This window comes from Henckelia pumila, chromosome 2 (assembly GCF_033568475.1).
Source record: "Henckelia pumila isolate YLH828 chromosome 2, ASM3356847v2, whole genome shotgun sequence".
Lineage (NCBI taxonomy): Eukaryota > Viridiplantae > Streptophyta > Magnoliopsida > Lamiales > Gesneriaceae > Henckelia > Henckelia pumila.
This window is the reverse complement of record NC_133121.1, coordinates 42,923,196-42,936,951: the sequence shown is the minus strand read 5'-3', so window position 1 is coordinate 42,936,951 and position 13,756 is coordinate 42,923,196. Positions and strand designations below refer to the sequence as shown.

The following is a 13,756-nucleotide window of genomic DNA, read 5'->3' as shown; positions in this document are numbered from 1 at the left end:
GTATGTCCTTGATCACGCTTAGTTCCTCCATCTTCGCGTGTTGGCTCCCTTTTTGCCGACCCATGTTTTTTGCTCTTTCGTGTATGCCAAGTGTGACTACATTTTACGGCACGACTTGTGGGCTTCTTTGCTGCAGGTCAAGCCTGTTGGTGGTCCTTGGCTTGTCGGGGGGATTTTAATGTCGTGAGGGATGCCTCCGAGTGTCTTGGCTCTTCTGGTGGGAGGCAGCTCCCCATGGACGAGTTTAATCATTTTGTTTTGGAGTCTGCGCTGGTTGACGCTGGTTTTGAGGGCTCTTCGTTCACCTGAACGAATAAGTCCATTTGGAAGCGTCTTGATAGAGTTTTTGTTTCTGTGGATTGGGGTGACCATTTTAACTCTATCAGGGTTGAACACCTTAGTCGCACGGTTTCGGATCATTGTCCTCTTTTGGTGTCTGCTCCTGTCTTTGCTCGGGAGCCGAGCTCGTTTCGGTTCCAAAGCATGTGGACTCGGCACCCGGGGTTCCTTCAAACCGTCAGGCTAAACTAGAACATTCCCTGCTCTTTGCAGGCATGCCCAGGATCTTTGCCAAGCTGAAACGGTTGAAGGGCCACCTCAAGTGGTGGAACCGGGATGTTTTTGGCAACCTTTTTGATAAGATCGCTGAGGCGGAAAGGTCGGTTAGACTGGCTGAGGCTACCTGTGAAGCGAATCCCTCTGAGCATAGCTGGACCCTCTTGTCCAGATGCAATGAGGAGCTGTCTAGAGTCACCGCTATGGAAGCGGATTTTTGGAAGCAGAAAGCTGCTTGTAATTTGCTTGAGGACGGGGAGAGGAATACGAAGATTTTCCACAACATGGTGAAGAAGAAGAATGTGGTTAATAAGATCTTTCGTATTTGGGATGATGGTAATTGCCTCACCTCTCCTGGTCTCATCAAGAAGTCTGGGGTTGCCTATTTCTGAAAGAGTGGGTGCCCGGTGAGCCAACTTGTGGCTAAGGGCTTTGATGACTCTTTGTATAAACAATCTTTTGTTTAATATAATTTACACTTTTATTAATGGCAATGACTTTATCTTTCTTCATATTGTTATATTGTGATATACTATTGTTGTTTTGATAAAGACCTTGAATATACTATAGTGTATGTAAGATGTGGTAGAACATGGGGATGTCTATCATGAAACACATCTTATAGTCACTGTATATTCTAAACTGTTCCTAGTCGATTGAGCCGTCCGATAATAAGGATAAGGATCGCTCGAGTTTGAGACTAGCATTTGCGATGCAGAGTACCACGTTTCATTGGTAAGGAACATAGAGATGTTCGAAGCATGCAAATGGATATTCATACGATGAATGATCGAACTACCCTATCCGGACTTTCCAAGTGGTTATCACTTATCGAGTGGATATAGTCCGCGGTTTTGGTTGTACACCATTAGTCCTTACTACTTGAAACATCATTGAGACTCTATATGCTAGTACTGTGCTTTGACTCGTTTACCGACTCTATTGGGGTCATCAGGTGTCGGGATTGGGTACAATTACAACACATATAGGAGTCGATGCTTTGTTGTCAAGGATTCACCACATACTTGCGAGTGTGGATATCCTATGCGATCTGAGGAGATATTAGTGTGACGAATCTCTGGCCAGAGTACATGATGTGATTTAAGAAATGGTTTCTTAGTAGCACATGCGATGTCACTATTTGATCTTCAAGATGCATTGCATAGTTATCGAATCTCGAGCGACTCTCGATATACCAATGGTTGTTGATTCGATCGGGATATATGGATGAAGGGACCGTACTGTACGCTAACCAAAATCTATTGGTTCTTGTAGGCACTATCAGTGATACCTAGGGAATCATGGGGCGATGTTGCTAGACGCTCTTACCATGATTCGATGGGCAAGTCGGAAATTGTTGTTCCGAGTCACAAGGAGTTGTGAGCCCACGGCTAGCTGTATCCCTGAACCATTGAGGGTCACACAGTGTAATGGATTTTTAATCCCCGTTGAGATAGTTAAATTTAAAGAGTTAAATTTAATGAACGAAGAAGTTGGACTTCTTATTTAAGAGTAGAGGAGTAAGATTTCCTAAAATGACATAGGGATGGCCATTTTTGGAAATCACTGAATTCGGATTCAGAAAAATTTATCTTGACTTTAAAAGGTGCAGAAATGGTTTCTGTGCACATTGGTGAAATCGGTTTATCAATCAGAGTCACGATGAATTTTATATTAATTTCTGAACATGCGGGCTTTGCTTGTCGGGCTTGAACTTATGACTAATGGGCCCTAAGCTGTTAGTGGCCTACATTATAAATAAGTTAATGCAGTACAGAAATTACAGACAACAGGTCATAAAATAATTTTCGAAAACCCTAATTTTATTTTATTGTGGCCGCCCCCCCTTCTCCCTCTGCTTGAGAAAAATCCAGCCCGTGATTTTGAATTACAGTCTGGTTTAACGGATCAAATTCGTTAATCTCTTCGTAGAAACTTCTGATAGATTTTCTAGTGCAATCTATCAGAGGGATTAAATATCCGTTCGTGGACCTGATTGAAGAACAGTTCGTCCATCAGTTCCAGGGATATACAACAAGAGCAGAGAAATCTGTTGGTGTCCAAAATCTCGATTCGAGATTAAAGGTAAAAATTTTATAATTGTTATTTAATTTTTACACACACAATTTAATCGTAAGGTTGATACCTATTATGGAATCGTTTCATACAAAAATTTTAAACTTCCGCTGCACCGGGTATCAATCCTAATTTATCTGATCGCCGCGTTTTCCAAAAATTTCGAGCGCCTCCTCACTGGAGATCCTTTTGTTATGGATCTTCCGGATTTTTCTGGCTTCTCCTCGGAGATTTCGGAGGAGGAGAACCATAGCTTTGCCGCCGCACCTTACTTGGAGGAGGTACGTGCTGTCATCTTTTCCATCCCTCGGGATAGTGTGGCGGGCCCCGATGGGTTTTCTTCGGTTTTCTTTCAGAGCTGCTGGGATTTTGTGCAGCATGATGTCATGGACGCTGTCCTTGATTTCTTTCGGGGCTCTCTTATGCCCCAAGGCTTCACTGCCACCACGATCACTTTGATCCCCAAAGTCGAGGGTGCGCAAGCTTGGATGGACTTCTGTCCCATCAGCTTGTGTAATGTTTCCAACAAGATTATCTCGAAGCTTTTATACTCTCGTCTGCGGTCGGTGGTGGGGAGAATCGTTTCTCAGAGTCAGAGTGGGTTTGTTCCGGGGCGGATGATTGCCGACAATATCCTTCTTGCGCATGAGCTCACTCACAATCTTAATCTCCCTGCCCGTGGTGGTAATGTCATTCTGAAATTGGACATGGTTAAGGCCTATGATAGAGTCCAATGGTCTTTTCTTCTGGATGTCCTCCGAAGGTTTGGTTTTTCGGAGCAGGTTGTGAGAATGGTGAGGGCTTGCATTTCTTTTTGCAAGTTCTCGGTTAATGTCAATGGCACCCCTGCTGGTTTCTTTGCTTCCTCGAGGGGCCTGAGACAGGGTGACCCGTTATCTCCCCTCCTCTTTGTTCTTGGAGCGGAGTATCTGTCCCGTGGCTTGGACCGGTTGTTCCTCCAGCATGCTGATTTGAGGTATCGGTCTGGGTGTGATTTGCCAATTTCCCATTTGGCCTATGCTGATGATGTCATTATTTTTTCCAATGGGGGATCCCGTGGTCTTCAGCGTCTCAAAGATTTTCTGGCTCACTATGAAAATTTCTCGGGCCAGCTCGTTAATGTGGCCAAGAGTGCTATGATCTTTCCTCCGGGCTGGACCGCTCGTCGCCGCTCCCGTTTGCTGCAAATCACTGGATTTGCGGAGGGGCAGCTGCCCTTGAAATACCTTGGAGCTCCGCTTTTCCGTGGGAACCGCAAGTGCTATCTCTTTGAGCCTCTTCTGCAGTCGGTCCGGAAAAAGCTGGAGGGTTGGGAGTCCCGTTCCCTTGCTCCTGGGAGTAGGATGATGCTGATCCGCAGTGTGCTCCTTTCGATCCCAATCTATCTCTGCTAGGTGATCCAGCCTCCTTTGGCTGTTTTGGAGAAATTGGAGCGTATTTTCAATGCTTTTCTTTGGGGCTCCAGACCCTTAGAGAAGAATTGGCACTGGGCCCGATGGTCTCGCGCCTGTCTCCCTGTGAAAGAAGGGGGCCTGGGTTTTCACAGTCTCAAGGACATTGTTGACAGATTTTCCATGAAGCTGTGGTTCAGATTCCGGCAGGGTTCCTCTCTCTGGGCGAGATTCCTTTTGAGGAAGTATTGCCGGACTTTCAGCCCTATTTGTGCTCCTTCTCGTGGAACCATTTCCCCCACTTGGAGGCGCTTGCTCCAGATTAGACCTCGTGCGGAGCTTGGTATCCGGTGGAGGATTGGTCTTGGGGATGTCTCTTTTTGGGATGATACTTGGTTGGGTGATGCCCCTTTGTCGGGCAGGTGTAATGTCAGAGGGGATCGGTGTGTGCATGTTTTCAGCTTTCTTTTGGAGGGAGACTGGGATTTTGATCTCCTTTGCGCTGTCGTCGCTCCCTCGGTGGCGGAGGAGATCGTTCAGATTCCTGTTTTGGTGGATGAGCCAGATGCGACTATCTGGATCCAAAGCACCGATGGTGCCTTTTCTGTGAGATCTGCTTGGGAGCAGGTCAGACCGAGAGGCTCGGTCTCGGATATCTTTACTCCCTGTTGGGGACGCTGGATGAGGCCCACCATGTCCTTCTTTCTGTGGAGGTTTTGGCATCGGTGGTTGCCTGTGGATGAGGTGCTCCAGCAGCGGGGTTTCTCCCTTGTGTCCAAGTGCCAGTGCTGTGAGATGTCGGAGACATTCACTCACATTTTCATCGACGGTCCCATCGCCCGCTCTGTGTGGCATTTCTTTGGGGCTATCTTTAGAGTTCGCATCCCTGCCACTGAGAACTTCAGTCTGTTTCTCAGTGCTTGGAAAAGGGGTCGCGAGTGGTCTCCGGGGGGTAATGTGAGGGAATTCATTCCTTTTGTCGTGCTTTGGTTCCTCTGGACTGCACGCAATGATACTAAGCACCGTCACTTACCCTACTCTGCGGAGAAGGTTAAGTTCAAAATTTTGTCTTATTTGAGACTTGCTCATTCCGCAACTGTTATCAAGCCCCATCTTTGGCTGGGGGCTTTGCAGGCTGCGAGGAAGATGGGCATTTCGGTCGGCCTCCAACGGATTCACAAGACTGCGATCGTCCGTTGGTTGAGGCCTCCACCTGGGTCCTTCAAGCTCAATGTGGATGGGAGCTCGAGAGGTAACCCGGGTGAGTCGTCTGTGGGGGGGGGGAGGTTGTCCGGGATTCTTCTGGTAGGGTCTTGGCATTTTTTAGTGAGTTCATTGGTTTGGGAACCAATGTCCGTACAGAACTCTAGGCGATTTGGAGGGGTATTCTTCTCTGTTCTGACCTTAGCCTTTTTCCCCTTTGGATTGAGACTGATTCCCAGATTGCTATTCAGATTATTAGATCTCAGAGGTGCCGTTGGGATTTGGACCATATTTTTTCGAGGACGCGTGTTTTGGTGCGGAATAGGCCGGTTCATTTCTCGCATATCTATCGGGAAGGGAATTCGGTTGCGGATGCATTGGCGCGGCAGTCTCATGATCATAGGCAGTGTTTGTTGGAGATTGGTGTTCCTTTAACCACTCCCATCGCTGCGTTGGCCCGTTCTGACTCTTCCGGGCTTCCTTACCTTAGATCTAGGTTTTCTTAGAGCCTCACGCTCGCTTATAGCCGTTTCTCTTGGGCTTTCTTTTTCTTTGTTTTCTCTCCTTTTTGGTCTAGGTCATCCTAGATTTAGATATATGTAGCTATTTATTTTTCTTTGCAGGTACAACTCTCCGGCCCTTTTTCGGAGTTTTTGGAGTTAGTCTGTTCCCCTGTCGCTTGCTTTGCTTCTTCAGGGTGATGGATCACCAGGCGTTCTCTGTGCTTCTCCTTGCCTGGTTCTTGCTGTTGTTTGGATGTTTTGTGGGAGATCTCTCGTGCCCCTCGCTTTTTGGATTTCCAGTCTTCTTGGGAGTTAGGATATGGCTTGAGTTTCCTTCGCCATTTTCCTGCTTTTTTGCTCTGGGTCTGCTGGTTTGCGGTCGCTCCTCTTTTTCCTCGCGGCCTACGTATAGTGACTTCCCAGCTGATCATGACTTTTGGACATATTTCTTGCATAGCTTTGATCTGTTGTTCAGCTCTGGATGGTGCCAGCCTCTTTTCACGCTTTAGTGTTGGATTTGATTTTGCTGGCCTGGAGTTGTGGATCTCCTCTAGGTTTTACTGCACAGGTTGATACCAGCCACTCTTCGCGCCTCAGTGTCCGTTTTTGATTTTGCTGGGCCGAGCTGTGGTTCTCTTCTAGCTTTTGCTGCTCAGGATGACTGCTGACGTTGACTTAGTTAGCTATCTTTGATGTTATTTGTTTATACTTATTTCCTAGGGATGCTTTGGTTGTATATTTTTCGATACCTTAGCTGTTCTGATGTTCTAATTAACTTTGTATAGCCTTTTGGGGAGGTCTTGGCCTAGTCCCCCTCCTCCATTAGGTTTTATTTGTATTTCTTTTTTATGTTTACAAAAAAAAATGATATTACTATCATTATAGTGCTCTAAAAGCCTCAACTAAGCCATTGCATACTCCTAAATATTAATAGGAAGCAAAAGCTATACCTTCGTCCGTCGTTAGCCCTTTGATGTCGAAGCCACCAGAACTTGGGCACAACTCTGCTATGACTTCCGAATGCCTCGACGACTCCCGGGTCAAGCCTAGGAAGGCTAGAACAACTCGAATACGACTAGAGTAGAGAGAAAATCTGGAATTGGCAATTGAAAGTGAATTCTCGGCCTTCTATTTATAGACAACGATCGGAAATTTCGAACCTTGATTGGAACGTCCGATCCTGCCATCGGAGCTTCCGAAGATCCTGATCTGCCATGTGTCAAAATATCACTTGTTGACTTCGGATAGGGGTGATCGGAACTTTCGATCCTGATCGGAGCTTCCGATCCTGCCACACGTCATGCTTGACGTAATACCATCGGAGCTTCCGATCTCGATCGGAACGTCCGATCCTGCATCGGAGCTTCCGATCCGTTCGGTACTCAATTTATTTAATTAGCATGGATTAATCCTTTAATCACTGATTTTAGTTACGGGCTACTACATTCTCCCCCACTTAAGATATTTCGTCCTCGAAATCAGATCTTAAGTACTGAATGTAATACGGAAATAAAAAATATTCTTTATTTCAAATCAAACGTTTACAGAGTTTGCAACTGAATACAACTTAAAGAATGAAATCAAAACAACTCAGGATGGTCTTCACGCATCCTGTCCTCAAGCTCCCAAGTAGCTTCCTCAGTGCCTCGGCGCTGCCACTGAACTAAAACCAAAGGAATGACTTTGTTTCGCAAAACCTTATCCTTATAATCCAGGATACGAATAGGTTTTTCAACATAGGTCAAATCCTTGCTCACCTGAACCTCAGATCGCTACAGAATATGAGACTCATCCGCCACATACCGTCGCAACAGACATACGTGGAACACGTCGTGAATACTGGAAAGATGCGGTGGCAGAGTTAGTCGATAAGCCAACTCGCCAATGCTCTCCAAGATCTAAAATGGACCGATAAACCTGGGAGACAACTTGCCCTTAAGGCCAAATCTGAGAATTTTGCGGAAAGGTGACACTCTCAGAAACACTTTCTCCCCGATATCGAACTGCAAAGGCCTACGCTTGGTGTTAGCATAGCTGGCCTGACGATCCTGTGCAATCTTAATCCGTTTCTTGATCTGATCAACAATGTCTACCTCCTGCTGGATAAACTCCGGTCCCTCAGCCTGTCTCTCCCCCACTTCTTCCCTGAAAAGTGGAGTACGACAACGTCGTCCGTACAATGCCTCAAAATGTGCCATCCCAATGCTAGTATGACAGCTGTTGTTGGACGCGAACTCGATCAATGGCAAATGATCCTGCCAGGCTGAACCAAAATCCATGACGCACGCTCTAAGAATATCCTCCAAAGTACGGATAGTGCGCTCTGACTGACCATCAGTCTTCGGATGATAGGTAGTACTCAAACTGATAGTATTACCCATCGCACGCTGAACACTCCCCCAGAATCTAGAAGTAAACCTGGGGTCCCGATCGCTGACAATGCTCACAGGCACTCCATGAAGTCGAACGATCTCCTGAATGTACAACCGTGCCATACGATCCACATTGTACTCCCGGCTATAGGCAATGAAATGCGCTGACTTGGTGAGTCGGTCCACCACAACCCAGATAGCATCACAGTTCCTCGGGGATACTGGAAAATGAGTCACAAAGTCCATTGTGATAAACTCCCATTTCCATTCAGGAATAGGCAGACTGTGAAGAAACCCTCCAGGTCGTCGGTGCTCTGCCTTGACCTGTTGACACACCAAACATCTCGAAACAAACTGATAAACACTGCGTTTCATTCCCTTCCACCAGAAACGAGTACGTAGATCCTTGTACATCTTGTTTCTCCCAGGATGAATACTCAACTTAGTGCGATGCGCCTGAGACAAAATCTCCTCTCGCAACTCTACATCATGCGGAATCACAAGTCTACCGGACAAACACAGAAAGCCATCTGACTGATAATAAAATCCAGATGAGCTACCCTCGTTAGCTAGACGAGCTAAACGCTGGGTCTTCGAATCAGACATCTGAGCATCTCGAATCCGCGAATACAAAGCTGGCTCAGATAATATTGCAAACATCTGGATACTATGCATACCTTTCTTATGCTTGAAATTATATCCTGAAGTACAACATTCACTGATCGCACTAGACATCGAACAAGTCTGAAGTACGGATAGTCGCACCTTGCGACTCAAAGCATCAGCGGTGAGATTAGCAGCTCCCGGATGGTACTTAATCTTGCAATCATAGTCCTTAAGTAAGTCCATCCAACGTCTCTGCCTCATGTTCAATTCCGCCTAAGTGAACAAATATTTGAGACTCTTGTGGTCGGTGAAGATCTCAAATTTCTCGCCATACAGATAATGACGCCAGATCTTCAAAGCAAACACAATGGCTGCCAATTCCAAATCATGGACTGGGTAGTTGTCCTCGTGAAGCTTCAGCTGTCTAGAAGCGTATGCAATCACATGCCCATTCTGAGTCAGGACACAACCTAACCCCTGAAGAGAAGCATCAGTGTATACCACATTCCCTCCAGATCCTGACGGTAATGCCAACACTGGCGCAGAAGTCAACCGCCGTCGAAGCTCATAGAAATTCTCCTCACACTCGGAGGACCTCTCGAAATCCACACCCTTGCGGGTAAGCTGCGTCAAAGGTCGAGCTAACTGAGAGAAGTTCAAAATGAAGCGACGATAATATCCTGCTAGACCCAGAAAGCTACGGATCTCAGAAACCGTCGTCGGACGCGACCAATTAAGCACCGCCTCAATATTGCTTGGATCATATGAAATCCCCTCCCTGGATATGATATGGCCAAGAAAGACCACTCGATCCATCCAGAATTCACACTTGCTCAGCTTGGCGTACAACTGCTCATCTTGAAGAGTCTGCAGCACCAACCGCAAGTGAGAAACATGCTCTTCTGTATTACGCGAATACACCAAGATGTCGTCAATGAAGACCACGACAAACTTGTCCAAATACTCCCTGAAGACACGGTTCATCAGATCCATGAATATAGCCGGCGCATTAGTCAAACTAAATGACATCACTAGAAACTCGTAATGCCCATAGCGAGTATGAAATGCAGTCTTGGCTACGTCCTGATCTCGGACTCTCAACAGATGATACCCAGATCTCAAGTCAATCTTGGAGTAAACTGATGTGCTCTGCAGCTGATCAAACAAGTCATCAATACGAGGCAAAGGATACTTGTTCTTCACAGTGACTCGATTCAGCTGCCGATAGTCAATGCTCAGCCGCATCGACCCATCCTTCTTCTTTACAAAAAGAACAGGAGCTCCCCATGGAGATACACTAGGACGAATGTACCCCTTTTCCAAAGATCATGTAGCTGATTCTTCAACTCACGCATTTCTGACGGAGCCAGACGATACGGTGCTCGAGAAATAGGCGAAGTACTCGGCATCAACTCTATGTCAAACTCGACTTTCCTAACAGGAGGAAAACCCGGAATCTCATCAGGAAATACATCTGGAAATTCATCCACAACAGTAATACTCTCTATCCCAATACCCTCCACGGACAAATCAACTGCATAGATAAGGTAGCTTTCCCCGCCAGACTCTAGAGCTCGACAGGCTCTCAAAGCTGATACCAAAGGAATCGGGGGTCGCGCTCCCTTTCCATAAAAAAACCAGCTCTCACTCCCTTCCGGATGAAAGCGTACTAATCTTTGATAGCAGTCCACTGAAGCTCGATAGGTAGTCAACATTTCTATTCCCAGAATGCAATCAAAATCATCCATCGCAAGAACCATGAGATTCGCTAACAGAATGTTCCCCTCGAACTCTAAAGGGCATCCCATCACTAGACGCTTAGCCAAAGCAGATTGGCCCGTCAGAGTAGAAATAGACATCACTATGTATAGTGCAATGCATGGTAACTTATGCCTTTGAACAAAACGTGCAGAAATGAAGGAATGAGATGCACCGGTGTCAATAAGTACAAGAGCAGGTATACCATAACGCAGAAATGTACCTGCGATGACTTTCTCATTCTCCTCCACTGCCTGATCATGTCTCAGGGCAAACACCTGGCCAGAAGCACGTGGCCTCAAATGAGAACTCCCAGCAGGCTGTCCCTGCGACCTCTGCTGAACGGTGGCCTGAGAACCAGATCCTGAACCAGAACTAGAACTGCCTCCCCTAGATAGTGGACAATCCCTCTGGATATGACCAGTCTCCCCACAATGGAAACAAGCTCCAGAAGCTCTACGACACTTGTCGGATGGATGGTTCTTCCCACAGTGATCGCACTTGTCCTTATTTCCGAAACGGACAACACCAGCAGAGCCACAGGAAGAAGAAGTAGATCCAGACTTCTTGAAAGATTGGGCACGGGGACCCAAAGAACTCGCAGGTCTCGACTGAGAGAAAGACCTGTTCCGTCGAATGCTGTCCTCCGCCTGGTGACAACAGATCACCAAACCCTCGTAGGACATGTCGTCACCAACCGCCACACTGTCATGGATCTCAGGGTTAAGTCCCTGAAGGAACAAATTATACTTCATCTTGGAGCTGTCGGCAATCTCGGGGCAATAGGATAGCAGATCAAAGAACTTCTGCTGATACTCATCAATAGACATAGCTCCCTGTCGCAGACTCAGTAGCTCGCCCGCCTTCGACTGACGGAGTGCAGGAGGAAAATACAGCTTCTGAAAAGCTGTGCGGAACTCGGCCCAAGTGGACACTCCTCTCGCCGTAACAAAAGGTGAAGAAGTAAACCTCCACTACCTGCGCGCACGTCCATCCAAAAGATAACCCAGTTTTCCATCTTCTGCTCCTCGGTGCATTGGAAAGTCTGAAAAGTCGTCTCCATGCGGTCTAACCAGTTCTCCGCATCCTCCGGAGACTCACCTCCAACCAAGGGCTTAGGCCCCATCTGCAAGAATCGACGTACACTGAAATGGTCCTCATCTCGATGACGATGGCGGCGTTCCCGACGAGGCTCCCGGTCGGCATCACCCCAACGCCCACCAATACTGCCATGAGAACTCTGGTCGTCACGATCTGCCATCTACAAAATTAACCTAATGGTTATCTTATGTAGAATCTAAATCCCAAGAATACTTTGCATGCTCTGATACCATAAATGTAGTGACCCTTACCTGGATCACCTACTAAACAGAACTTAGGCATGTAATTAACTTAATTAAAGGATATCAGAATATAACTGCGAAAACCATAAACATTATACAATCCCAAGGCAAGGAATCTATAAATAACCAAATATTATACAACCAGATCGAACAACTGTATCAATCCAATAACAACAGAAATAAAAACCTAGGCGAAGCTCCAGCTGACCAACCACTGCCTAGCCCCTCTTGGATCCACCCGCCTCATCCAATCGCAAACCTGCCCCATGAAATAGGGTGTCCAGAAACACATAGTACGAGACGTGAGCATAAAATGCTCAGTACGAGAGTATGAGTATACATGCATGCAAAGTGAACTCCCTATAAACTCGATGTCAAGGATCAGATAACAGAGACAGACCGGGCCCTGGTATGTAGCACGCTGTGCCGTCGCTTCAGGAGGTGGCTCCCATACCATAATACCAGTGGATATGCCGGACCCAAATCGATGGAAGTCCAACCACTAACAAGATAGGGAAAAACCCTACTAACAGACATCTTGAAGGAGATAGCTCAGTATGCAAATGAATGCAACATAAATCAATGACATATAAACCATGCAGTCACATAATACATGAATACTCAGTCAGGATATCTCGAACAGTACTTTCGTACCTCAAATCAGAGCAAGCTCTACCAACTCTAGGTCCACGCCTATAGTCTGCTCTACACTACCAAATGATACTACTATAATTATAGTACTCTAAAAGCCTCAACTAAGCTATTGCATACTCCTAAATATTAATAGGAAGCAAAAACTATACCTTCTTCTGTCGTTAGCCCTTTGATGTCGATGCCACCAAAACTTGGGCACAACTCTGCTATAACTTTCGAACGCCTCGACGACTCCCGGGTCAAGCCTAGAAAGGCTAGAACAACTCGAATACGACTAGAGTAGAGAGAAAATCCGGAATTGGCAATTGAAAGTGAATTCTCGGCCTTCTATTTATAGACAACGATCGGAGCCTCCGATCCTCGATCGGAACTTTCGAACCTCGATCGGAACATCCGATCCTGCCATCGGAGCTTCCGAAGATCCTGATCTACCACGTGTCAAAATATCACTTGTTGACTTTGGATAGGGGTGATCGGATCTTCCGATCCTGATCGGAGCTTCCGATCCTGCCACACGTCATGTCGACGTAATACCATCGGAGCTTCCGATCTCGATCGGGACATCCGATCCTGCATCGGAGCTTCCGATCCGTCTGGTACTCAATTTATTTAATTAGCGTGGATTAATCCCTTAATCACTGATTTTGGTTATGGGCTAATACATTCTAATATTCTCATGCTTTCACATCATCATCTTTGCAGAGACTAGATTCATGAATGTCATATTCCTTCGTGAGCTTGAGAAGAAGGAGAAAGCTGGTGGTTCATCACCTGTTCCCAAGAAACAACTGGCTTTAACCGCCTCTAATCCCAAGAAAGATTCTCAAGCTGAGCCACCCAAGAAAAAATAGGCGAAGGCCTCTGCCACTGTCAAGAAAGATGAAGGTCCCTCATCCCTACCAATAAGAAGCAAGTTCCGCCTAAGAAAGCCTCCAAGAAGTCCGATTCTCTTACCTCTCCAAAAGTTAAGACTTCTCGTGCTCGTGGCAAGGAGAAGATTCCCGCCAGTCCAAGCCCTTCAGTTGAATCCAATGGAAAACGGAAGCTCTATATGAATTCGATTGCATCTCTCTCCTCTTCAGAGGAAACAGAGTTCAGCCAGCCAGGTAACCCTCACACGGGTCCGAGCATATACCACTCGAATACCCTAGAGTTGACCATCATGGGATGCGGTCCCAATCGCATTGCGCATCGGCTCCTATACAATCTTCCATCTACTGCTGATGACGCATTTTTGAGCTCTCTCCAGTACTTCGACTTCGTCAGTCGCACTTGCAGTAGCATCACAGAAGTAA

At 46.5% G+C, this 13,756-nt stretch overlaps 1 protein-coding gene across 1 annotated transcript; it reads left to right on the top strand.

Annotated features, from left to right (window-relative positions):
- The first annotated feature begins 2,825 nt into the window (after positions 1-2,825).
- Positions 2,826-13,312, top strand: LOC140877554 (uncharacterized). The gene is made up of 5 exons (XM_073281092.1): positions 2,826-3,992; positions 4,035-5,274; positions 5,849-6,091; positions 6,204-6,296; positions 13,164-13,312. Exons 1-5 carry the CDS (start codon positions 2,826-2,828, stop codon positions 13,310-13,312), a joined length of 2,892 nt encoding a protein of 963 aa, XP_073137193.1.
- Positions 13,313-13,756: the final 444 nt, after the last annotated feature.